Raw genomic sequence first — 27,391 nt, forward strand, 5'->3', positions numbered from 1 at the left:
GCAGCGTCATTAGTGTCAGTCGTGTCTCAATGGGTTTAACCCTTTTTTTCACTCTTTCTCTCTCTCTTTCTCTCTCTCTCTCTTGATTTCTCTCTCTATTTATCATTTAATCTCTCTCGCTATCGCAGACCTGAGTCTTGAAGTCCTATGTTACCATCCCAGTCATGAGATTTGTGCCCCATTATTCACAAACACAGACACACAAAGAACCTCACGCCAATGAAGGAATTTTATTGAAGGGCGACACTGCTACAGTGTTGGAAATGTGGCCATGGGACCAGATAAGAGGGTAAACATGGTCAGCATTATACAACTATTCTGAAAGAGGCACCTCGAACACTGCAACGTTCTCTCAGTGCTGACTCCTGACAGTGCAGCACTCCCTGGGAACTGGCCCTTCAAGAGGGCAGCACCCCTTGAAAATGGACTCTTCGACAGTGCAGCACTCCCTCAGTACTGACCCTCCGACAGTGCAGCACGCCCTCAGTACTGACCCTCTGACAGTGCAACACTCCCTCAGTACTGACCCTCCGACAGTGCAGCACTCCCTCAGTACTGACCCTCTGACAGTGCATCACTCCCTCAGTACTGACCCTCTGACAGTCCAGCACTCACTCAGTACTGACCCTCTGACAGTGCAACACTCCCTCAGTACTGACCCTCCGATAGTGCAGTACTCCCTCAGTACTGACACTCCAAAATGCAGCACTCCCTCAGTACCGACCCTCTGACAGCGCAGCACTCCCTTAGTACTGACACTCCGACAGTGCAGCACTCCCTCAGTACTGACCCTCCAACAGTGCCGCACTTCCTCAGCACAGACCCTCTGACAGTGCAGCACTCCCTCAGTACTGACCTTCTGACTGTACAGCACTCCCTCATCACAGACCCTATGACAGTGCAGCACTCCCTCAGTAGTGACATCAGGTGCCTTGTCATTATTGTGTTCAGGTTTCTGGTCAAAGAGCGAGTGATGGAGGGAGAGAGGGGGAGGGAGTGAGAGACAGTGCTACCTACTGAGCCATTGCTGACTCCACAGGGAGATATCTGTGGGTAACTGGGCAGGGAATCTGGGACATGTGTTGTCTACACACTGAGATTGAAGCTTTGGAGTGAGTGTAAACAGTTCCTGTACCTGGTGCTTCACAGAGAGTGACCTGGGGGTCAATGCAATGTCTCTGGTCCCTGAACCTCTCTCCTCCATCGCTGTCTTTCTCCTGCAATAACACAATATCACACTGTGGTTATCATATAGCAGAGAGTCAGTGCAGCACAGACACAGAGCCCACTATAACCTTACACCAACAACTGGATTGTCTCTAGTTGCAATAAGGGATATCAGCGTGACATCACTATAATGGAAGTCTGTGATGTGATCCAATCTCAGTTTGACTTTTGCTTTGAGCGGAACACACACTCACAGCTCTGATGCCTCCAAGCTTTATCCGTATGTATAACTGTTCTCGTGCCGAGACTTGATAAACAAACCGACAACATTCTCACCCAATCCCTGTGAGCGATTGGTGCTTTGTGTCTTGTACAATAAATAAGCCTAAAGTATAATATCATTATAATAACACGCCATATCTTTGACCCCCCTCCACCCCTGCTCTTCCACCCATAGCCCTTCAAATGTTCCCCCTTCAAATATTTATCCATTTACCCTTTTGAAAGTTTCTATTGAATCTGCTTCCACCGCCCTTTCAGGCAGCACCTTCCAGATCACAGCAACTGATTATTATTCATCTGGATAACGGGCAATGAAAAACACTCTCTGGATCATAAGGGACAAAGAGACCAGTTACGGAGAGGTGTCTGGCACTTAACACAAGGGAAACAATCACCGACTTCAGGAAAGAACATTGAAGCAAATGTTTATCCAGGAGTAATCGTGCAGAGTGAGGAATCTCTGGGTCTCGTGATCGTTTACCTGGATACAGGACAATGAAAGGTTCTCTCCGGATCATAGTGGACACAGGGATCACTTACGGAGAGGGACCTGGTGCTGATCCCAAGGGAAACAATCACCGACTTATGGAAAGAACATTGAAGCAAATGTTTATGTTAAGATCAAGTTAAATCATCACACTTACTTTCTCACACAGATGAAGATGAAGATCCCAGTCAGGAAAACACTCAACATGATTCCAGCCGTGAGCAATCCTACTGTCCATTTACTGGAGTCTCTACCTGTAAAAACAGCCATTAATTCCTGCACTACAGTTTTAGAATGATGCTCCGATGTATCTCGAGAAACGATACACTCACTCAGTGTTTAAATACTCATTCTCGGGCAATGCTGACATTTATTTTCCATCCCTAGTTTCCCCTTGAGATGGTGGTGGCGTGTCTTCCTCCTGAACCACTGGTTTGACCCAAACTGGGAGACCAGTTCAGAGGGCAGGTAAGAGTTAACCATCTTGGTGTCTGAGACTGGAGTCACATCCACACCGAGACGTGCTTCCCTCCCTAAAGTGTATGTAGTCTCTACACATGTAACAACCAACCTCACTGAAATAATCGGCTATCAGGTCATTAACACACGGGGTGGTTTGCGGGATCTTGCTGTGCACAAATCAGTACCTGTGTTTCCTACATTATAACAGTGAGCTCACTTCGATAATGCTTCATTGGCTGTTGAATGTTTAGTAATTTCTAAGCAATTTATGAATACAAGTGTTGCATTTCAAAGTAATCCATGTAAAATTTATATATAATATTTATCAATTAAAGAATGAGAAGTTCCGCGATTAAAAGGGTTGTTCAGGACAGTTAGAGAGAGAAAGGTCGTCAAGTACGGAGATTGGAAACGAAGACCTGACAGCCTTGTCCTGACAACCATTGAAGGAGAAACTGAGAGCAAAAACAGAAAGGGAGAGGAAAGATTGGATGTGTGGATAACGTGGACTGAGCGAGGATTGAAGAAAACTGGATTAAAAACAACACGATCCCAATGGCTCCACAGAGACCACGGTGACAACAAACAAACAAATGTATCTCCACACTCACATTCCACAGTGATGGTTATGAACCCCTCCACTGCTCCATGTTCATTCTCTGCCACACACTGATAGTCTCCAGTGTCCCTGGATGTAACATGAGGAATCACCAACCACAGCTCATTGTTGGAACTTGTCCTGTTCATTGGGACATTAAGATGTCGCCACGTCAGGTTAGAAGCTGGGAAGCTCTTGACAGAGCAGATTATCACTGCAGAATTCCCCTCAATTATATTGATCGATGAAGCGTTAATCATACCAAGTGAAGTAATTGAGAGATCCTGTGGTGCATCTAAAAACATAGAAAGATTTTAATGTGAGCAAATATAGTGCACAGCAAGACTCCATGCATCATCTCTCTGTATCTGATGTCTGAATGCATTTCCAGGTAACTTCCCTCAGGATAAGTTCTTATGGCACATTTATAATTGACACTGCCTATGTAAACTGTCACACTGCAGTTGCATTCTCCCACCAGTAGAGGTGTTGTCCATCTAGAATGAAAGAAGTTTGCTTTCACATCCTCAGGATTTCGCAAAGGGCTGGACAGGCAATGAATTGTATTTGATCGATGGAGCACCGAGGCGTAAATCTACAATTCTCTGTTCAGGAGGTTGCTCATCCAATTCAGGGTCTTGTTGATCTGGAGTTTACCTTCCTTCAACACAGAATCGGAGCTGACACTGAGACTCCAGTGCAGCCCTGAGAGAGGACACGGAACTCACATGTGTGTATGTGTGTGTGTGTGTTTGTGTTTCTGCACAGGTGAGTGTGCTTGTGTGTGTATGCACACATGTATCTGTGTGTGTGCATGCACGCGTGTCTGTGTGTCTACGTCTGTCCATAAGTGAGTGAATGTGCATGTGTGTGTCTATGTTTGGGCATGAATATGTGTGTGTGTTTGAGATTGGTGTGTATTTTCCTGTGTATATGTTTGTACGTGTATGAATGTGTGTATATAATTATGCATGTGTATGCTTACACACGTGTGTGTGTGTTTTTGTGTGTGTTTGTGTGTGTGTGTGTCTGTATGTGTGTGTGTGTGTGTGTGTGTGAGAGAGATGTTGAAGTTTGCAGTAACTCACGTTCCACAGTGATGGTTATGAACCCCTCCACTGCTCCATGTTCATTCTCTGCCACACACTGATAGTCTCCAGTGTCCCTGGATGTAACGTGAGGAATCACCAACCACAGCTCATTGTTGGAACTTGTTCTGTTTATTGGGACATTAAGATTTCGCCACATCAGGTTAGAAGCTGGGAAACTCTCGACAGAGCAGATTATCACTGTAGAATTCCCCTCAATTATATTGATCCATGAAGCGTTAATCATATCAAGAGAAGTAATTGATAGGTTCCCTGGTGCATCTAAACACAAATAAAGGTTTCATTGTGAGCAAACACAGTGCACAGTAAGACTCAATGCCTCATCTCTCTCTATTTGGTGCCTATGTGCATTTCAAGGGTTCTTTCCTGTTTTAAGTTCCTATGTCAACATTTATAATGGTCACGTCCAGCGTTTTTCTTTTTGTACATTCATGGGAAGTGGCAGTATCTATCTAGACCAGCATTTATTACCCATCCTTAATTGCCCTTGAGGAGGTGGTGGTGAGTTTTTCACCTCCAGAGGATTCCCAGCCTCTGACCTGCTCCTGTAGCCACAGTATTTATGGCCGGTCCAGTTAGATTTTTGATCAACATCCCCCAGGATGTTGATCGTGGGGGATTCAGCGATGGTAAAGTGATTGAATATCAAGGGGAGATGGTTAGATTCATTCTTGTTGGAGATGTTCACAGCCTGGTGCTTGTGTGGTGTTAAGGTTACTTGTCATTTCTCAGCACAAGCTGAGTACTGTTGAGCTCTTGCTGCATGTGGATATGTAAACTGTCACGCTGTAATTACAGTCTTCCACCAGAGGAGACACTGTCAGGCTAGAAGAAAAGAAAATGCCTTTCACATCATCAGGATGTTCACGGGGATTTGACAGTGGAGGAATTGCTTTAGAATAATGGGCTATTGAGTGATAAACCTACAATTCTCTGTGCAGGGGGCTGCTCGTCCAATACAGGGTCTTGTTCAGCTGATGTCGTCAGTGTTTTAGAACAGAATCTGGATCAACACTCCAGTGCAGCACAGGGAGAACAGACAACTCACACATGTCTGTGTGTGTGTGAGCAAGCTCACGTGTGATTCTGTGCATGTTTTCTTCTGTGTGTGAGCATGCAGGTGTACACACCTATGCACATGTGGGATTGCACATGAATGCTTGTTTGTGTGCACGTGTGTCTACACAAGTGTTTGTGTCTGTGTGTGTGTGTGTGTGTGTGTGAGTGAGTGATGTTGAAGTTTGCATTAACTCACGTTCCACAGTGATGGTTATGAACTCCTCCACTGCTCCATGTGCATTCTCTGCCACACATTGATAGTCTCCAGTGTCCCTGGATGTAACGTGAGGAATCACCATCCACAGCTCATTGTTGGAACTTGTTCTGTTCATTGGGACATTAAGATGTTGCCACGTCAAGTTAGAAGCTGGGAAGCTCTCGACAGAGCAGATTATCACTGCAGAATTCCCCTCAATTATATTGATCGTTGAAGCGTTAATCATATCAAGAGAAGTAATTGAGAGATTCTGTGGTGCATCTAAAAACATATAAAGATTTTAATGTGAGCAAGCACAGTGCACAGCAAGACTCCATGTATCATGTCTCTGTATCTGATGTCTGAATGCATTTCCAGGTACCTTCCCTCAGGATAAGAACTTATTTCACATTTACAATGGGCACTGCCTATGTAAACTGTCACACTGCAGTTACATTCTCCCACCAGTGGAGGTGCCCATCTAGAATGCAGGAAATTCCCTTTCAGATCCTCAGGATGTCCCCAAAGGCTTCAAAGGCAATGAATTCTATTTGATCGATGGAGCACTGAGGGGTAAATATACAATTCACTGTTCAGGAGGTTGCTCCATCCAATTCAGTGTCTTGATGATCTGGAGTTTACCTTCCTTCAACACAGAATCGGAGCTGATACCGAGACTCCAGTGTAGCACTGAGAGAGGAGAGGGAACCCATATGTTTTTGTGTGTGTATGTGTGTTTTGGCTTGTGTGTGTGTATGTTTCTGCACAACAAGGATCTCTGTGTGCGCACGCACGCATGTGTATTTGTGTGGGTGCGCATGTGTGTCTGTCTGTGCATGTGTGTGTGTGTGTGTGTGTGTGAGTGTGTGTGTGAGTGTGTGTGTGTGTATGTGTGTGTATGTGTGTGTGTGTGTGTGTGTGTGTGAGTGTGTGTGTGAGTGTGTGTGTGTGTATGTGTGTGTATGTGTGTGTGTGTGTGTGTGTGTGTGTGTGAGTGTGTGTGTGATTCTGTAGTTTGTGTACACTTACATTCCACAGTGATGGTTATGAACCCCTCCACTGCTCCATGTTCATTCTCTGCCACACACTGATAGTCTCCAGTATCCCTGGATGTAACGTGAGGAATCACCATCCACAGCTCATTGTTGGAACTTGTTCTGTTCATTGGGACACTAAGATGTCGCCACGTCAGGTTAGAAGCTGGAAAGCTGTCGACAGAGCAGATTATCACTGCAGAATTCCTCTCAATTATATTGATCGATGAAGCATTAATCATATCAAGAGAATTAATTGAGAGATTCTGTGGTGCATCTAAAAACAAATAAACATCAATTAACTTACACTGACTGTGAAGCACTTTGAAAGACACTGAGAATGTGAAAGGTTTGATATCAATATAGGTTCTTTCACCACAAAACCCATAATCCAGGCAGACACTTCAGTTCAGTATTGAGGGAGTGCTGCACTGTCGGAGGGTCAGTACAGAGGGAGTGCTGCACTGTCAGTGGGTCAGTACTGAGGGAGTGCTGCACTGTCAGATGGTCAGTACAGAGGGGGTGCTGCACTGTCGGAGGGTCAGAACTGAGGGGGTGCTGCACTGTCGAAGATTCAGTACTGAGGGGGTGCTGCACTGTCGAAGGGTCAGTACGGAGGGAGTGCTGCACTGACATAGGGTCAGTACTGAGGGAGTGCTGCAGTGTTGGAGAGTCAGGATTCAGGGACTGCTGCAGTGTCTGAAGTTAATTTGTATCAGTTAAAGACTATTGATTTGTTGTTAAACACAATGCAGTTGTGGGATCTTGCAGTGTACTATGTAGACCTTCTAGCTAATGTAAATGGAAGAGTGTCCATTCTTACCTTGCACAGTTAGTACGAGAGTCCGCTCCGATGAAACTGATGGATATCTCACTCTGCAGCTGAGAGTGTGTTTGTGGTGTTTGAGTGATGGGATCAGGGTCAGAACAGAAGTATAGGTCAGAGTGACACCATGCTGAGTTACAGTGTTTGAGACTGATCCAGGTACGTCAGTGGGAGTGTCCCAGGTTAAGACAGGTGCTGCTGTTCCATTGCACGTTGTGTTGAAGGTGCAGCTTACATCCACAGGCTTTCCTGCAATAATTTCAGCAGGGAATATCATGGGTTTATCTGTGAAATCTAGCAGACAGAGAATGGATCCTTTTAGAGAAATATAACGTGAAGCTTCAGTTCAAATAGAAACCACAGTCCCACAAGAGAAAGCACTTTTACAAGGATGATATCAGAACTGAGTTGTTTTAATGATCCTGATAGACTGTTAGACACGATTAGAGAGATCGATGGGAGTGGAATACATTTAATCATTGATATTAAAGTCAGCGTTAAAGGTTGCTTTAGGACTGAACTGGAAGCTATCACCATGTTATTGAGAATCAGACAGTGTGTTATAATAAGCTGTGTTTTGTGTTAATATGTAAACGTCACAGTTTGTGTTATTTCCCATTGAGTGTTGAATGTGAATTGTTGAGTAATTATAACACAGCGCTTACCAGAAACGTGAAGCTGGGTTACAGGATAGTAGCTGTAACTATTCCTGCTGTCAAATTCTATTCTGAAAAAATAAGGTCCTGCATCTTCCCGTCTGATGTTGTTTATAATCAGGGAACAGTCGCCATCTTTCAGGTCTCCAGACAGCCGGGTCCGATGGTGGAACCGTGGTAACTCGTGACTGTGATCCTTGGAGTGAAAGGCTGTAGACGATGTTCCTCGTTCCTCATTATTAAACCAGACTCCACTTCGCGGTTGGTTTTCCAAATGTGATGGATAACTGTAATGACACGGAATCTGTTCACACGAACCTTTCTGCGCTGTCACCTCTCGTGGAGTGTCACCTTTCCACACTTGTGACAATCCAACTGGGGAGAGAAATATCAATATTTAACACTGGATGTTTTGTAGATCCACTACACTTGATATCCACTCCCTCCATCACTGGGGCACAGTGGCTGCAGTGTGGACCATCTACAGGACACACAAGGAACTCCCCAAGGTTTCACAATGATGGAAGAGAATCCTGGACACAGGAGTGGACAAGTTCATTCTACATTGGCTCATGGTCCTCAGGACTCTGTTTAGTTTTTTCAAATTATTCTTTCATGGGATTTATTACCCATCCCATGTCCATCAGAGGCATTTAAGAGTCAAACACATTGCTTTGGGTTTGGAGTGACATGTAGGACAGACTGGGTAAGGGTGGCAGATTTCCTTCCCTATAGGAGATCAGTGAACCAGGCTTTTTAATCCCATTCATCTGCCGTGACGGGATTCACACCCACGGCCCCAGAGCATCACCCTGGGCCTCTGGAATACTAGCCCAGTGACAATACCTCTCGGCAACCGCTTCCCCTTAGTGAAGCCAGTCTTCCACCCAACACAGTGTCTACAAGACGCACCAACTGAGATCCATTCAGTGCTGATTTACAAAACAGGACAATGGATTAGGAGCCCTCAGAACTCCCCCCATTATCACCGTCATGAATCACTAATTAGCCTAACATTCCTGTCTGCTCTTCAACACAGCTGATTGGCTAATCTGATTCAATCTGATTGGTGTTCATTCCCTCTTCAATGTTTAAGAAATCACCAATCACTCGGCCTCTAGTTATTCTCCTGCCCACAAGAGGGAACATTCTCTGTCTACCCAGACAATCAAAACCTTTCATCTAAACCTAGTGGTGCTTGAGTATATAGTCGGGAATCCAAGGCAATGGAGCCTCAGGAGAAGAGATGAAAACCCTGTGATGTGGAACGTCACTGAGGCCATCCGAGTTGAAGCGACTTTTGGAGAGAATTCCAAGGCAAGATCTTTGAAGTTGAAGACTGGAATCCCTCATGCGAGAAACAGAGTTTCATTGAGACTGGTTGACTAACAGTGTTCACTGATGTCCGGGTGGGTTGTTGTGAAATCCATGGGCTCTAACTTGGTCGTGTTTACAATTTAATGAGTAGTGTGGCTATGAGACCACAGTTTGCCTGTTAATTCACGTGAGCTCATATTAACCCAGCATGTTAGGGTATAAGGTGGATATTGTAAATTATTTTATCTTTCTGAGCTGGTGCAGTAAAGTTTATTTTTGTTTGTTTAAAAGCCATGGAATCTTGTAGCTTTATTCTCTTCGCAAGTGTCTTAAATCTCAAACCTCATCTACTTGAAACAAAATATTATTGGTTCCTAACTGTAAATTACCAAAAAAAATTGGGTGCCTGTTCCTCCATCAGCAACTCTTCAGAATCCTGCTGAAGTCATGGATATTTCAGAAGGACAGGGAACAAGAGGTTTCTGGTATCAGCGTTTCATGCGGTGCCCAGGTCAGTTTGAACAAATAAACAACACCATCTTTGAAAGTCATGAACCCAACACAGCGGCACCTCCGACACGTGCAGAGCTCAGGCTAGAGGTGCTTTGTTAGTGTGTTTCACAGTCTCTGCTGGAATAGGGTCAGTGCTGAGAGAGTCTGCTCAAGGATCATAACAACCTGCACTTGCACCTTCCAAGTAATAAGATTTTTAAAAATTATTCATTCATGGGGTGTGGGCGTCGCTGCCAAGGCCAGCATTTGCTGCCCATCTCTAATGTCCCTTGACATAAACTCTATAGCAGAGTAGAGACAATCATGATAACTCAGGATATTTGACATCTATCCACATGGGCAGCTTTGGCTTCTTTCTCTCTTTCAGTTATCTTACTCCCTTATTGAAGATTCTAGCATGGTGAGAACTGGATGGTTTGCTCGGACATTTCAGAGGAACAACGTTGCTATGAGTCTGGAGTCACATGTAGGCCAGACCAGATATAGACAGCAGATTTCCTTCCCTAAAGGCCATTAGTGAACCAGATGGGTGTGTATGACAATCGATGATAGTTTCATGGTCTCCATTACTGAGACTAACTCCCATTAGTGTAAACAGAGTGAACAGTTTTCCATTTATCCCACCTTTCTCGTTCTCTCCGGTATTTTACACACTATTGCTCGATAATTTGATTCTGCCAAGGACCGCTTGGAAAATCATGGACCCCAATTAGAAACCGATGGAATAAGGAATCTCTTTGGATTCTCACTGCCAAAGGAATCTCTTTGTATCCACATTGTCTAAGGGATTATTTCTGATCCAAAACCCATATTGTTGTATTGTTGTCTCCGATGCAGCATTGTAGACTGACTTGTCCCCAAGCTCAGCACTGACCCTACTCCAGCAGACACTGTGAAACATACTAACAAAGCGCCTCTAGCCTGAGGTCTGCATGTGTCGGAGTTGCCGCTGTGGTGGGTTCATGACTTTCAAAGATGCTGTTGTCATTTTTTTTGTTCAAACTGAACTGGGCCCCACATGAAGCGTTGATACCAGAAACCTCGTGTTCCCTGTCCTTCTGAAACATCTGTGATTCAGCAGGATTCTGAAGATTTGCTGACAAGGGTCTTAAATTGTCAGATTGTCGAACGATACAACACAGGAGGAGCTCATTTGACCCATTGTGCATGTGCTGGCTCTTTCCCAATTCCTCTCCAGCACCTTTTGCACATCCCTGCAAATTTCCCTTCAAGCATTTATCCAGTTCCCCTTCTGAAAGTTCCTGTTGAATCTGCTTCCACCGCCCTTTCAGGCAGTGAGCCAATGGTCTCTCTCTGAGCTGCAAAGTGCCCAGATTCCGTGAAATTTAAACTGTGCAGCAGATCGGAGACACTCATGATAACTCAGAATATTTGACACCTTTACACACAGACAGCTTTGCCTTTCTTCTCTCTTTCAGTTATCTTGTTCCCTTAATGAAGTATCTAGCATGGTGAGAATGGACAGGAAGTGTGACACTGAACAGCCTGTCTATTCTAGGAGCTGCTGTGTTTTCTTCACCAGCAATTTTGAATAAAGGCAGCAAAGGACACAAATTTCAGGCCATTGCTATCGGAGACCTCACATTAGGATAGTCTTCATCCCCCAGTTTTTATCCGTGCTTCTCTACTCAACCCATCAATCCCCATCGATCACTGACCAACGTCCGACAGCACCTGAATTTTAAGATTCTGCTCTCGCTGCTACAACCCTGCCTATCCCTGTAAACTCCTCCAGCCCCTACAACCCTCCAAGACCTCTGGTCTCCTCCAATTCTGCTGTCAGACAGGGATTCAGTGTATATCAGTGAGCACAGGGGTGATGGGTGAATGGGACTTGGTGTGAGTTTGTACACTGGCTCACTGGTGAATCAGTTCCCTATCAGAGCTCAATATGAATGATCTTTTACAAAGACTATTAACCATAAATCTGTCCGAGCTGACGATGGTGTTACCTTGGAGAAGTGACAGGAGGAAGTAAGATTTCCCGATCATTTTCCACTCCAAGATATTTCCTCAGCTTCTAACTGTGAAGTTCTGAAAGAGAAAGGAATTAATGAGACTTCACCTCTTGTCCGAATGCTCTCGAGAGATCAGAACTGCTTTTAGACAATATCTTCACAGGCAAACTTGATTCTCTGTGGGATGATAGGTGCTCTGCAGAGAGTTACAAGGCTTTCAGAAAGAAAAACAATGAAGGTCTTGCATTTCTATCGCCGCTTTCAACACCTCAGGACGTCCCCAAGCTCATGTCCCTTGAGCTAGAAAGCTGTTCTGTATGACAGACTTGAGACTCACACCCAGATCTCAATAATCAGTAGCAATCTTTCAAAGGCATCAATCATTGGAATCTGTCTTTATAAAGTCACAACATCAACAAAGGACGGTGTTGGTCGTGGACGTGAATTCCAATCGTTCCGTTACTTACCCAGGACCTGTCCGACTGCTCGCCTGGGGAGGAACTGCCCACACGCTCTGCTTGGGCTGAATGACCTCTTCCTGTGCTGGTCCCTCTGTGTATTTAATTAGAAAAGGCTGATGTGTCACTGTGAGTCAAAATGAGGAAGTTGGAACAAAGTGAGAGAACAGCACTTTGCTGTGCACTGTCAGTAAACCCTGTGTCTGTATAAGGATATAAGAACAGAACAAGTAGGATCAGCTGGACCCCCTGACATTTACATTCCTTATATTCCATCCACTCATTTTTTTGTCCCCTCACTGAAACTATTTATCTCCCTCTGCAGTCTCTTTGTGTCCTCCTCAAAACTTGCTTTCCTGCCCAGCTTATATATTTCCTACCTATCTTCACCACACAGTCAGAACATCTGCCTACAGTACAGTCAGTCTCTGCATCCAAGTCACTAATGTAGATTGTGAATAGTTGAGGCCTCAGCACTGATCCCTGTGGCTCTCCACTAGTTACAGTTTACCAAGCTGAAATTCACCCATTTATCCTGGCTCTCTGTTTCCTGTCAGTTAGCCCGTCCTCTATCCATATTAATATATCCCCCCCAACACCATCCAATTTCACCCTGTGCAGTCTCCTTTGATGTGGCACCTTATCGAATGCCTTTTGGAAATCCAATGTCATGAAGAGATATTTGTGTGTAAAATGTGCTTGGAAATTATTATCTAAAATAGAATTCTAGTGGTGGTCCATGTATAGGTGTGTGTCTGGGTGTGTCTTAATTGGATTAAAGCCAGCTGGTCTGTGTGCTTTGATGTTTAGTAGTTTTGAGATGTTAATTGGGTGAATTGTGAGGAGAACAGTAAAGTGTTCATTTGCAATTGTTGAATATAAAGGAAGGAGTTTGCTATAATAAGGAAGGAGTTTGTGTGTGTGAGGCAGGAGCATTTCAGACCGAACCAGCCTGTAGCCTCCAACCAACTTGCAAAGGAACCTCATTTGGAATTCGTAATGTCAAATGTGCTTTGCCTGGTGTCTATATTATGTCAAAAAAAAACAGTATTACCTGGAAAAACTCAGCAGGTCTGGCAGCATCGGCGGAGAAGAAAAGAGTTGACGTTTCGAGTCCTCATGACCCTTCGACAGAACTTGAGTTCGAGTCCAAGAAAGTGTTGAAATATAAGCTGGTTTAAGGTGTGTGTGTGGGGGGCAGAGAGATAGAGAGAGAGAGAGGTGGAGGGGGGTGGTGTGTTTGTAGGGACAAACATGTAGTGATAGAAGCAGGTCATCAAAAGATGTCAATGACAATAGTACAATAGAACACATAGGTGTTAAAGTTAAAGTTGGTGATATTATCTAAACGAATGTGCTAATTAAGAATGGATGGTAGGGCACTCAAGGTATAGCTCTAGTGGGTTTTTTTTTATAATGGAAATAGGTGGGAAAAGGAAAATCTTTATAATTTATTGGGAAAAAAAGAAAGGGGGAAACAGAAAGGGGTGGGGATGGGGGAGGGAGCTCACGACCTAAAGTTGTTGAATTCAATATTCAGTCCGGAAGGCTGTAAAGTCCCTAGTCGGAAGATGAGGTGTTGTTCCTCCAGTTTGCGTTGGGCTTCACTGGAACAATGCAGCAAGCCAAGGACAGACATGTGAGCAAGAGAGCAGGGTGGAGTGTCAAAATGGCAAGCGACAGGGAGGTTTGGGTCATTCTTGCGGACAGACCGCAGGTGTTCTGCAAAGCGGTCGCCCAGTTTACGCTTGGTCTCTCCAATGTGGAGGAGACCACGTTGGGAGCAACGAATGCAGTAGACTAAGTTGGGGGAAATGCAAGTGAAATGTTGCTTCATTTGAAAGGAGTGTTTGGGTCCTTGGACGGTGAGGAGAGAGGAAGTGAAGGGGCAGGTGTTGCATCTTTTGCGTGGGCAGGGGGTGGTGCCATATGTCAATGGTTCATTGTTGCCTTAGTAGAGATTTACGTGGGGGTGATTAATTGGGGGATTTGTTAAAAAGTTATTATAGTAGTTATTTGTAGCCAATGTGTATGTGTTAAATTTGTTGTTAAATTAATAAATGGTTTATTTAGTTTTATATAAAAAACCCACAATCCTCGGTGGTCTTATTCCTACTGAATTCAAAGTCTTCATCTCGAAATTACAAACAGCAAAATTGGGTTATGACAGTTGTTTCAATTTTCCCTCTGGGATTTGAACAACTCAGCCTTTACCATTGGCTGTGTCATAGTCCCAAATACACCACATCTACAGGTTCCCCTTTATCCAATCCACTTGTTACATCCTAGAGGAAATCTAAAAATTTTTTCAAACATGATATCCCTTTCACAAACTCATGTTGACTCTGTCTGATTGAATTATGGTTTTCTAAATGTCCTGCTGCTCCCTCCTTCATAATGAATTCTGGTATTCTCCCAATGATCGATATTACAATGACCTGTAGTTTCTTGCTTTCTGCCTCCCCCCTTTATTGAACAGAGATGTTTTATTTATGTTTTTCCAATCCGCTGGGACCTTCCCATAATCTAAGGAATTCTGGAAGATTACAACCAATGCATCCACCGTCTCTGCAGCCATTTCCTTTCAGACCCTCACATTCAGGCAATCTGCTCCATGGGACTTGTCAGCATTTGTCTCATTAGTTTTCTTAATACTTTTTCTCTGGTGATAGTGATTGTTTTATGTTCCTCCCTCCTTGTAGCACGTTGACTTTCTCCTGTTATTGGGATGGTTTTAGAGATTTTTACTGTGAAGACAGACACAAAATTCTTGTTGAAAGTCTCTGTCATTTTCTTGTTTCCCATTATTAATCCCCTAGTCTGATTTTCTATGTGTCCCATTATTACTGTAGCTTCTCTCTTATCTTAATGTACAACATCTCACTGTCATTGTTTATGGTTCTTGCTAGTTTACTCATCATTTCTGCCTCCTTATATTTCTTCCCTCACTTTTCTGGTTTCTCAAATTTTCCCAATCTCTAGCCTTTCACTAAGCATCCCAACATTGCCGGCTTTATCTCACAATTGGATACCGTCCTTAGCTTCCTGAGTTAGCCGCCGATGCTCCATCCTTTTTACAGATTCTTTCTTTCTTACTGGAAAATTTTTCATTGGCATTTCTGAAAGATCTCTTTAGATGCCTGTTACTCCTCATCTACCCACCACACCCCCCCTTTAACCTGCTGTCCCACTCTACTTGGGCCGACTCTGCTTTTAACCTTGGTAATTGCCTTTAGTTAAGTTTATGACACTGGTTTAAGACCCAAGTTTCTAAACTGAATATTAAATTTCAACACGGTATGATTACTCTTCCCTTGAGGGTCCTTTGCAATGAAATGTTAATTATTCTTGTCTCATTAAACATTGCCAGGACTAAAACAGCCTCTTCCCTGGTTGGTTCTATGTTGGATTGTTCAAAAATACTGTTCTGAATACAATCTGTGAAATCTCGCTGAAAGCTACATTTGCTAATTTGATTTGTCTAATCTATATGACGATTGAAAACTCCCATGATTATTGTGGTGCCTTTCACACAAACCTCCGCATGTATTGATTTAAAATCTGTCCCTGCAGTGTAACTACTGTCAGGGGGAGTACAAACCAACCCAGCAGTGATTTATTTCCCTTGTAATTCCTTATATTCAAACAAACTGAATGTGCATCTTGACATCTGAGCCAAGATCATTTCTCACTATTTTACAGGTCTCATCTTTTATTAACAGAGCGACCCCACCTCCTTTTCATTTTTCCTATCCTTTCAAAAAGTCCAAATATCCTTCAATTTTCAATTTCCAACCTTGGTCACCTTGCAACCAACTCCCTTCAGTGTCCATCTTATCGTACCCATTAATCTCTATTTGTGCTATGACTTCATTCATTCTGTTCCAAATTTATGTTTTATATATTCATTCTTCCATGGGAAGTGGGCATCACTGTCTAGACCAGCATTTATGGCCCATCCCTAATTACCTTGAGTAGGTGGTGGTGAGCTGCCTTCCTGAACCTCTGCAGTCCATGTGGTGTAGGTACACCCACAATGCTGTTAGAGAAGGAAGTCCAAGATTTTGACCAAGTGGCAGTGAAGGAACGGCGATATATTTCAAAATCAGGATGATGTGTGGATTGGAGGGGACCTTCCAGGTGGTGGTGTTCCCCTATGTCTGCTGCCCTTGTCCTTCTCGATGGCAGAGGTTGTGGGATTGGAAGCTGCTGTTGAAGGAACATTGCTGAGTTGCTGAAGTTCATATTGTAGATGGGACACACTGCTGCCACAGTGCATTGACGATGGAGGGAGTGAGTGTTTGCTGTGGTTGAGGGGGAGACAATCATGTGGGCTGCTTTGTCCAGGGTGGTGTCGAGCTTCTTGAGTGTTGTTGGAGCTGCACTCATCCAGGCAAGTGGAGAGTATTCCATTCACACTCCTGCCTTGTGCTATGTCGGTGATGGACAGGATTTGAGGAGTCAGGAGGTGAGTTACTCACCGCAGGATTCCCAGCCTCTGAGCTGCTCTTATAGCCACAATGTTTATGTGGCTGACCCAGTTCAGATTCTTGTCAATGGTAACCCCCAGGCTGTTGATATTCGGGGATTCAGTGATGGTGCTGCCATTGAATGTCAAGGGGAGATGGTTAGATTCTCTCTTGCTTGCATTCAGATTAAGAACCTTTCTGTCTTTTCCCCATTTCCCCTACTCTGACCTTATTTGCTGGGACACTGGTTGATGCTGGTTTCAGTCTCAGTTTGTCTCAGTTGGTCTCACTCTGGCCTCTGTCTCATGACTGATGTTCCCTCTTGGTAGTGACAGTGATGGGGGTGTTCGGGAGGGTGTGGATATTGACCCCACTGCTCCCCCTCCCCCACTCCACCATTCTATCCTGGGAGACCCACCAGGATCCTTGTTCCAGCTGCGATGGGCAGCCCTTCCACACTTTCCTGTGGGCCCCGCCCTTCATGTGTAAAAGCGCTAAGTTAGAGCAGGGATGGAGAAATGAACAGGGGGCGTGGGATGGGTGTGGGGGTCTCACAGCCAGAATTGATGCTGCCTATGGAGGGGGGGAAGTGGTTTCACCAGCTCTCTGTCTTAACAACATCATAACCACATTGTGAAGATTGTCCCCATTCCCTGTATCTTAATAACATCGTAAGGATAACTGGGAGATATACTGCAATCTCTGAGAAGGAAATTGGTGTGTTTTTACAGCACCACCAGTGGTAAGAAAGTCTAAGTACAGTGTGACATGTTTACGTGGGAAATTTTGTGTCCAACAGGAATTTACATAATTTTTTGGGGAAATGCAAAGACATGAATTAACAGATTGGAGCAGGAAGGATGTCCCAGAGTAAGATGTTTAATAAAAAAATATCTGTACAGAGTTGTCTGGGCATTTCAATCCCTTGTGACAATAAATGTAATATTATAGAAAATGCAAAAGCTTCTTGTAACCTATCACAGAATAAACAAGTTGCAGAATTCAGAAAGCACTTTGTGAAATGTTAACAAAGTTGAGAGACGTCACATTTCTGCTAATTACTATTCGGCCATGTTGGCTGCATGCAGTCAGGCTGTCCCTCGGTTGTGATGTGTCCACACAGCTGGACTGGGATGCATCAGCATCAAAGGACATGCTTAGTTGTTGCTGTGCAATGCATTTATTGCAAGCCTGTTGCACACACGCCCTGTCGAAGGATTCTCCGTGTTTCCATTCTGAATCGAGGCAAATTAAAGTTACTACAACAACTTGCATTTATATAGCACACTTAATGTAGCAAACTGTCCCAAAGCTCTTCAGGGGATTGTTAACCACATATAAATCCATCTCTGAGACACATAATGAGTTATTAGGGAAAGGTGATCAAAAGCTGAGTTAACAAAGCCAGTTAATAAGGACCATGTTAAAGGAGGAGAGAGAGAGAGATAGACAGAGAAGCAGAGGGAGAGAGACAGAGAGAGTTAGAGAGACAGAGAAGGAAAGAGAGATAGAGAGACAGAGAGAGAGAACGAGATAGACAGAGAAGCAGAGGGAGAGAGACAGAGAGAGAGAAACAGAGAAGGAGAGAGAGATAGAGAGACAGTGAGAGAGAGAGAGAGACACTGAATCTCTGTCCCCAATGACTCAGCATCAAGTCGTCACTGGGAAAACATTTCATTCCAAACCACACCAACCACAGACCCATTCAGTCCCTTCCTCCCTCTCTCCCCCTCTCCCCCAGTGGGTTGTCTCATGTTCCAAGGAATCATAATCCCTGCCCCCACCCACAAACCTCCTCACCCCCTCTTCCCGTTTCACACTCAGTTTCGCTTGAATCTGATCTGTGCGTATTCCGTCTCCTCTTCCCTGTGGACAGTCCCATCACCACTGGGCACCCTGAAGACTTGGGGATTGGCGTAGAGAAAGTCGTCAGGATTGTCGGGGTTCCCATGTCCAGCATCGCCTCCAACTGCACCTTCAGAGAGATCCCGGGGAGCTGGGTTCTCCCCGTCTCTAGTTGTGTCTCTGGTTGTGTTTCGGGGCTCAGTAATCAGCACGTTCTGTTTACCCTACAGAGAAATGGAAACAGAAGACATCCTCACATCATTTACTGGCACTGATAGGGTTAAATTATTGTGCAGCCTCGTTAGTGTCAGTCGTGTCTCAGTGGGTTTAAATTTCTCGGATATCATATAAAAGTAACCACCTATGGCAATGCAGCACTCCCTCAGTACTGACCCTCCGACAGTGCAGCTCTCCCTCAGTACTGACACTTTTCAGTCTCGCAATCCCTCTGAAATGTCTCTGGCGAGTGCTGGCTTAGATTCTGCACTCAGGTGCCTGGTGTGAGGCTCAATAACATGAATCTTGTAATCAGAGACATGATCAGAAAGAGAGAGATAGAGAGAGAAAGAGAGAGCAAGGTTATGAATTTATTAATGTATGTATTGTAATTGGAAATTGTCTTTTTAAACAGAGGTTTAGTCTGTGGGTGTGTCTGTGTGTGTTTTAATTGGATTAAAGCTGGCCAGTCTAGGTACTTTGATGTATAGTAGTTTTGAGATGTAAACAAAGAGGTAAAGAGGCAAATTGCATTTTTAAATGGAGCATTCAAAGCCTGGGAGTGAATTCGTAAACTAATCAATGTTTATTTTACTAATAAAATTGATACTATGACAAAGGATTTATTGTTAGAAGAGGTGGAGTTCAAAGGTCCTGATGCTACAATGCGAATTTATATTCAAAGAGAGGCGCTGGGTATAACTTGAGCAGTTTTGTGTGTGCAGAGCAGAGGCTTGTAACATCAAAGCAGCTGTAAGCCTACATCTGTCTGCAAAGGAACCAAAGTGAAAGGAACCTCATTTGGAATTTGTGAGGTGAAAATGCTTTGCCTGGAATCTGCTTAAAGTCTATGGGTTGTCTTAGAGGAGATTAGTTTGGGAATTTGTTAAAAAGTTATGATAATACTAGTTTGTAGACATGTGCATATGTTTAACTTGTGTAAATTAATAAATGTCTCATGTAGTTTGATATAAAACCATCTCGAGAACTGGTGGTCTTATTCCTGAATTTAGAGCTGCATCTCAAACATTCCACTGGGAAATATAGGTTATGACAGTTGTTTAAAGTTTCCCTCTGGGATTTTAAACAACAGCCTTTACCAGTTGCTGTGTCATAACAGAAAGACAGCACGATACTGAAACATTGTTGACTCCACAGGTACAAATCAGTGGGTAACTGGGCTGGGAATCTGGGACACGCGTTGTCTACACACTGAGATTGAACCTTTGGAGTGAATGTAAACAGTTCCTGTACCTGGTGCTTCACAGAGAGTGGACTGGGGGTCAATGCAATGTCTCTGGTCCCTGAAACTCTCTCCTGCGTCGCTTTCTTTCTCCTGCAATAACACAATATCACACTGTGGTTATCATATAGCAGAGAGTCAGTGCAGCACAGACACAGAGCCCACTGTAACCTTACACCAATGACTGGACTGGTTCTTTAAATCACTTCTGCACAAAGCACAGAATCAAGAAGCTTGACACCATCCAGGACAAAGCAGCTCGAATGATCTACATCCCATCGACCACATTAAACATTCACTCCATCCACCACGAACACACAGTGGCAGCAGTGTGTGTACCATCTACAAGATGCACTGCAGCAACTCAGCAAGGCTCCTTCAACAGCACCTTCCAAACCCACGACCTCTACCATCTAGAAGGACAAGGGCAGCAGACACATGGGAACACCACCACCTGGAAGTTCCCCTCCAAGTCACTCACCATCCTGACTTGGAAATATATCACTGTTCCTTCACTGTCGCTGGGTCAAACTCCTGTAACTCCCTCTCTAACAGCACTGTGGGTGTACCTACACCACATGGACTGCAGTGGGTCAAGAAGGCAGCTCACCACCCCCTTCTCAAGGGGCAATTAGGGATGGGCATTAATGCTGACATCACCAGTAACAGCCACATTCGATGAAAGATTTAAAAATCTCACAGCTCATTGTATTTATTGTGATCTCCTGCACACATGCCCTGTTGAAGGAGCCTTTGTGGTTCATTCTTAATCGAAGCAGATAAAATTTACTACAACAACTTGCATTTATATAGCACCTTCAATGTAGCAAAATGTCCCAAGGCTCATCCGGGGATTGTTAGTCACATCTTCACCTGACTCTGAGGCACATGAGGAGATATTAGGGACAGGAGACCAACAGCTGAGTCAACAAAGTCAGTTATTAACGGGCATCTTAAAGGAGGAGCTGGAGATAGAGAATGAGAGACAGACACAGAAAGAAAGACAGAGACAGGGAGGGAGAGAGAGAGAGAGACAGAGAGAGAGAGAGAGAGAGAGAGAGACAGTGAATCTCTGTCCCAATGGCTCAGCATCCAGTCCTCTCTGGAGAAGCATTTCATTCCAAACCACACCAACCGCAGCCCAATTCCATCCCTTCCTCCCTCTCTGCCCCTCTCCCCCAGTGGGTTGTTTCCTGTTCCCAGGAATCTCAATCCCTACCCCCACCCCCACACCTCCTCACTCCCACTCCCCATTTCTCATTCAGTTATGCTCGAACCTGATCTGTGCGTATTCCGTCTCCTCTTCCCTGTGGACAGTCCCATCACCACTGGACACCCTCAAAACTTGGGGACTGGCGTAGAGAAGAGCGTCGGGATTGTTGGTGTGCCAATGTCCAGCATCGCCTCGCGCTGCACCTTCAGAGAGACCCCGGGGAGCTGGGGTCGCCTCCTCACCAGTTGTGTCTCTGGTTGTGTTCCGGGGCTCAGTAATCAGCACGTTCTGTTTACCCTACAGAGAAATGGAAACAGAAGACATCCTCACATCATTTACTGGCACTGATAGGGTTAAATTATTGTGCAGCATCGTTAGTGTCAGTCTTGTCTCAGTGGGTTTAACCCTCTCTCTCATGTCATCTGAAAGAAACTACCTATGGCAGTGCAGCACTCCCTCAGTACTGACCCTCCGACAGTGCAGCACTCCCTCAGTACTGACCCCCCCCGACGGTGCAGCACATCCTCAATAATGACCCTCTGTCAGTCTCACACTCCCTCATTACTGGCCCTCTGTCAGTCTCGTACTCCCTCAGTACTGACCCTCCGACAGTGCAGCACTCCCTCAGTACTGACCCTCCGACAGTGCAGCACTCCCTCAGTACTGACCCTCCGACAGTGCAGCACTCCCTCAGTACTGACCCCCCCCGACTGTGCAGCACATCCTCAATAGTGACCCTCTGTCAGTCTCACACTTCCTCATTACTGACCCTCTGTCAGTCTCGCACTACCTCAGTACTGACCTTCCGACAGTGCAGCACTCTCTCAGTACTGACCCTCTGACAGTGCAGCACTCCCTCAGTACTGACCGTCCAACAGTGCAGCACTTCCTTAGCACTGACCCTCTGACAGTGCAGCACTCCCTCGGAACTGACCCTCCGACAGAGCAGTGCACCCTCAGTACTGAACCGCCAACAGTGCGGCAATCCCGTAGCACTGACTCTCTGACAGTGCAGCAATCACTCAATACTGACCCTCCAACAGTGCAGCACTCCCTTAGCCCTGACCCTCTGACAGTGCAGCACTCCCTCTATACTGACCCTCCATCAGTGCAGCACTCCCTCAATACTTACCCTCTGACAGTGGAGCACTCCCTCATTACTGACCCTCCAACAGTGTTGCACTCCCTTTTTCCACCTCCGCACTATTGCCCAGCTTCACCCTGACCCCGTCTCATCTCATCTCATCTACTGCTGAAACCCTCATCCAATCCAGCATTGCCCCCAGATGCGGCTATTCCCACAAATCCCTGACTGTTCTCCCACGTACTACCCTCCGTAAACTTGAGGTCATCCGAACCTCTGCTGCCTGTGCCTTAACTCGCACTGAGTCCCACACACCTATCATCTCTGGTGCTCGCTGACCAGCATTGGCTCCTGGTTAGCAACATATTAATTTTAAAATTCCTCCAGGCCCTACAGCATTCCCTATCTCTGTAAACACCTCCAGCCCCTACAACCCTCCCTATCTCTGTAACCTCCTCCAGTCCCTACAACCCTCCCTATCTCTGTAAACTCCTCCAGCCCCTACAACCCTCCCTTTCTTTGTAACCTCCTCCAGCCCCTACAAACCTCCCTATCGCTGTCACCTCATTAACATGAACCTAGTAATCAGCGACAGGATGAGAGAGAGAGAGAGAGAGAGAGAGAGAGAAAGGGAGGTAGGGATAGAGAGAGAGACTGTCATGATGTGATTAATGAATATCATGTTATTGGAAATTATTTTTGTTAAAATACAGGTTTAGTCTGTGGATGTGTCTGTGTGTGTTTTAATTGGATTAAAGCCAGCCAGTCTGGGTGCTTTGATATAAGGTAATTTTGAGATGTAAATAGGGAGGTAAAAAGGCAACTTGCATTCTTAAATAGAGCATTCAATGTCTGGGAGTTAAATTTAAACCAATCAACGTTTATATTACTAATAAAATTGATGCTATGAAAGGTCCTGCTGATACAATGAGAATTTACATTCAAAGAGAAGTGCTGGGTATAACTTGAGCAGTTTTGTGTGTGCAGAGCAGAGGCTGTAAGCCTACACCTGTCTGCAAAGGAACCAAAGTGAAAGGAACCTCATTTGGAATTTGTGAGGTGAAAATGCTTTGCCTGGAATCTGCTTAAAGTCTATGGGTTGTCTTAGAGGAGATTAGTTTGGGAATTTGTTAAAAAGTTATGATAATACTAGTTTGTAGTCATGTGCATATGTTTAACTTGTGTAAATTAATAAATGTCTCATGTAGTTTGATATAAACCCATCTCGAGAACTGGTGGTCTTATTCCTGAATTTAGAGCTGCATCTCAAACATTCCACTGGGAAATATAGGTTATGACAGTTGTTTAAAGTTTCCCTCTGGGATTTTGAACAACAGCCTTTACCAGTTGCTGTGTCATAACAGAGAGACAGCACAATACTGAACCATTGCTGACTCCACAGGTACAAATCAGTGGGTAACTGGGCTGGGAATCTGGGACATGTGTTGTCTACACACTGAGATTGAAGCTTTGGAGTGAGTGTAAACAGTTCCTGTACCTGGTGCTTCACAGAGAGTCGACTGGGGGTCAATGCAATGTCACTGGTCCCTGAAACCCTCTCCTCCATCACTGTCTTTCTCCTGCATTAACACAATATCACACTGTGGTTATCATATAGCAAAGAGTCAGTGCAGCACAGACACAAAGCCCACTGTAACCTTACACCAACAACTGGACTGTCTCTTTCAATCAATTCTGCACAAAGCACAGAATCAAGAAGCTCGACACCATCCAGGACAAAGCAGCTCTATTGATGCAGACCCCATCGACCACATTAAACATTCACTCCCTCCACCATGAACACACAGTGGCAGCAGTGTGTGTACCATCTACAAGATGCACTGCAGCAACTCAGCAAGGCTCCTTCAACAGCACCTTCCAAACCCACGACCTCTACCATCTAGAAGGACAAGGGCAGCAGACACATGGGAACACCACCACCTGGAAGTTCCCCTCTAAGTCACTCACCATCCTGACTTGGAAATATATCACTGTTCCTTCACTGTCGCTGGGTCAAACTCCTAAAACTCCCTCCCTAACAGCACTGTGGGTGTACCTACACCACATGGACTGCAGCGGGTCAAGAAGGCAGCTCACCACCCCCTTCTCAAGGGGCAATTAGGGATGGGCATTAATGCTGACATCACCAGTAACAGCCACATTCGATGAAAGATTTAAAAATCTCACAGCTCATTGTATTTATTGTGATCTCCTGCACACATGCCCTGTTGAAGGAGCCTTTGTGGTTCATTCTTAATCGAAGCAGATAAAATTTACTACAACAACTTGCATTTATATAGCACCTTCAATGTAGCAAAATGTCCCAAGGCTCATTCGGGGATTGTTAGTCACATCTTCACCTGGCTCTGAGGCACATGAGGAGATATTAGGGACTGGAGACCAACAGCTGAGTCAACAAAGTCAGTTATTAATGGGTATCTTAAAGGAGGAGCTGGAGATAGTGAATGAGAGACAGACACAGAAAGAAAGACAGAGAGAGGGAGGGAGAGAGAGAGAGAGAGAGAGGGAGAGAGAGAGAGAGAGAGAGAGAGACAGTGAATCTCTGTCCCCAATGGCTCAGCATCCAGTCCTCTCTGGAGAAGCATTTCATTCCAAACCACACCAACCGTAGCCCAATTCCATCCCTTCCTCCCTCTCTGCCCCTCTCCCCCAGTGGGTTGTTTCCTGTTCCCAGGAATCTCAATCCCTACCCTCACCCCCACAACTCCTCACTCCCACTCCCCATTTCTCATTCAGTTATGCTCGAACCTGATCTGTGCGTATTCCGTCTCCTCTTCCCTGTGGACAGACCCATCACCACTGGGCACCCTCAAAACTTGGGGACTGGCGTAGAGAAGAGCGTCGGGATTGTCGGTGTGCCAATGTCCAGCATCGCCTCGCACTGCACCATCTGAGAGACCCCGGGGAGCTGGGGTCTCCTCCTCACTAGTTGTGTCTCTGGTTGTGTTCCGGGGCTCAGTAATCAGCACGTTCTGTTTACCCTAGAGAGAGATGGAAACAGAAGATATCCTCACATCATTTACTGGCACTGATAGGGTTAAATTATTGTGCAGCCTCGTTAGTGTCAGTCGTGTCTCAGTGGGTTTAACCCTCTCTCTCGTGTCATCTGAAAGAAACCACCTATGGCAGTGCAGCACTCCCTCAGTACTGACCCTCTGACAGTGCAGCACTCCCTCAGTACTGACCCCCCCGACTGTGCAGCACTCCCTCATTACTGACCCTCTGTCAGTCTCAAACTCCCTCATTACTGACCCTCTGTCAGTCTCGCACTCCCTCATTACTGACCCTCTGTCAGTCTCACACTCCCTCATTACTGACTCTCTGTCAGTCTCGCACTACCTCAGTACTGACCCTCCGACATTGCAGCACTCCCTCAGTACTGACCCTCCGACAGTGCAGCACTCCCTCAGTACTGACCCTCCAACAGTGCAGCACTCCCTCAGTACTGACCCTCCCGACTGTGCAGCACATCCTCAATAGTGACCCTCTGTCAGTCTCACACTTCCTCATTACTGACCCTCTGTCAGTCTCGCACTACCTCAGTACTGACCCTCCAACAGTGCAGCACTTCCTTAGCACTGACCCTCTGACAGTGCAGCACTCCCTCAGTACTGACCCCCCAACAGTGCAGCACTTCCTTAGCACTGACCCTCTGACAGTGCAGCACTCCCTCGGAACTGACCCTCCGACAGAGCAGTGCACCCTCAGTACTGAACCGCCAACAGTGCGGCAATCCCGTAGCACTGACTCTCTGACAGTGCAGCAATCACTCAATACTGACGCTCCAACAGGGCAGCACTCCCTTAGCCCTGACCCTCTGACAGTGCAGCACTCCCTCTATACTGACCCTCCATCAGTGCAGCACTCCCTCAATACTTACCCTCTGACAGTGGAGCACTCCCTCATTACTGACCCTCCAACAGTGTTGCACTCCCTTTTTCCACCTCCGCACTATTGCCCAGCTTCACCCTGACCCCGTCTCATCTCATCTCATCTACTGCTGAAACCCTCATCCAATCCAGCATTGCCCCCAGATGCGGCTATTCCCACAAATCCCTGACTGTTCTCCCACGTACTACCCTCCGTAAACTTGAGGTCATCCGAACCTCTGCTGCCTGTGCCTTAACTCGCACTGAGTCCCACACACCTATCATCTCTGGTGCTCGCTGACCAGCATTGGCTCCTGGTTAGCAACATATTAATTTTAAAATACCTCCAGGCCCTACAGCATTCCCTATCTCTGTAAACACCTCCAGCCCCTACAACCCTCCCTATCTCTGTAACCTCCTCCAGTCCCTACAACCCTCCCTATCTCTGTAAACTCCTCCAGCCCCTACAACCCTCCCTTTCTTTGTAACCTCCTCCAGCCCCTACAAACCTCCCTATCGCTGTCACCTCATTAACATGAACCTAGTAATCAGCGACAGGATGAGAGAGAGAGAGAGAGAGAGAGAGAGAGAGAGAAAGGGAGGTAGGGATAGAGAGAGAGACTGTCATGATGTGATTAATGAATATCATGTTATTGGAAATTATTTTTGTTAAAATACAGGTTTAGTCTGTGGATGTGTCTGTGTGTGTTTTAATTGGATTAAAGCCAGCCAGTCTGGGTGCTTTGATATAAGGTAATTTTGAGATGTAAATAGGGAGGTAAAAAGGCAACTTGCATTCTTAAATAGAGCATTCAATGTCTGGGAGTTAAATTTAAACCAATCAACGTTTATATTACTAATAAAATTGATGCTATGAAAGGTCCTGCTGATACAATGAGAATTTACATTCAAAGAGAAGTGCTGGGTATAACTTGAGCAGTTTTGTGTGTGCAGAGCAGAGGCTGTAAGCCTACACCTGTCTGCAAAGGAACCAAAGTGAAAGGAACCTCATTTGGAATTTGTGAGGTGAAAATGCTTTGCCTGGAATCTGCTTAAATTCTATGGGTTGTCTTAGAGGAGATTAGTTTGGGAATTTGTTAAAAAGTTATGATAATACTAGTTTGTAGTCATGTGCATATGTTTAACTTGTGTAAATTAATAAATGTCTCATGTAGTTTGATATAAACCCATCTCGAGAACTGGTGGTCTTATTCCTGAATTTAGAGCTGCATCTCAAACATTCCACTGGGAAATATAGGTTATGACAGTTGTTTAAAGTTTCCCTCTG

At 45.2% G+C, this 27,391-nt stretch overlaps 2 protein-coding genes across 2 annotated transcripts in view; both read right to left on the minus strand.

The window, feature by feature from the left end:
- LOC121274073 (sialic acid-binding Ig-like lectin 9) overlaps positions 1-14,948 on the minus strand; it is a 74,245-nt gene extending 59,297 nt beyond the window's left edge. Inside the window, exons 1-2 of the mRNA XM_041181219.1 lie at positions 14,799-14,948; positions 12,153-12,237 (exon numbers count right to left, since the gene is read on the minus strand). Of these exons, the coding sequence (XP_041037153.1) occupies positions 12,153-12,237; positions 14,799-14,948 (235 nt within the window). The remainder of the gene's footprint in view (positions 1-12,152; positions 12,238-14,798) is intronic.
- A 3,222-nt stretch (positions 14,949-18,170) lies between these two features.
- Positions 18,171-27,391, minus strand: part of LOC121274074 (myeloid cell surface antigen CD33-like) — an 18,085-nt gene continuing 8,864 nt past the window's right edge. The window contains exons 5-6 of the mRNA XM_041181220.1: positions 19,928-20,009; positions 18,171-18,681 (exon numbers count right to left, since the gene is read on the minus strand). Coding sequence (XP_041037154.1) covers positions 18,433-18,681; positions 19,928-20,009 — 331 coding nt within the window. The 3' untranslated portion in view covers positions 18,171-18,432. The remainder of the gene's footprint in view (positions 18,682-19,927; positions 20,010-27,391) is intronic.

This window comes from Carcharodon carcharias, assembly GCF_017639515.1.
Source record: "Carcharodon carcharias isolate sCarCar2 chromosome 29 unlocalized genomic scaffold, sCarCar2.pri SUPER_29_unloc_25, whole genome shotgun sequence".
NCBI classification, from domain to species: domain Eukaryota; kingdom Metazoa; phylum Chordata; class Chondrichthyes; order Lamniformes; family Lamnidae; genus Carcharodon; species Carcharodon carcharias.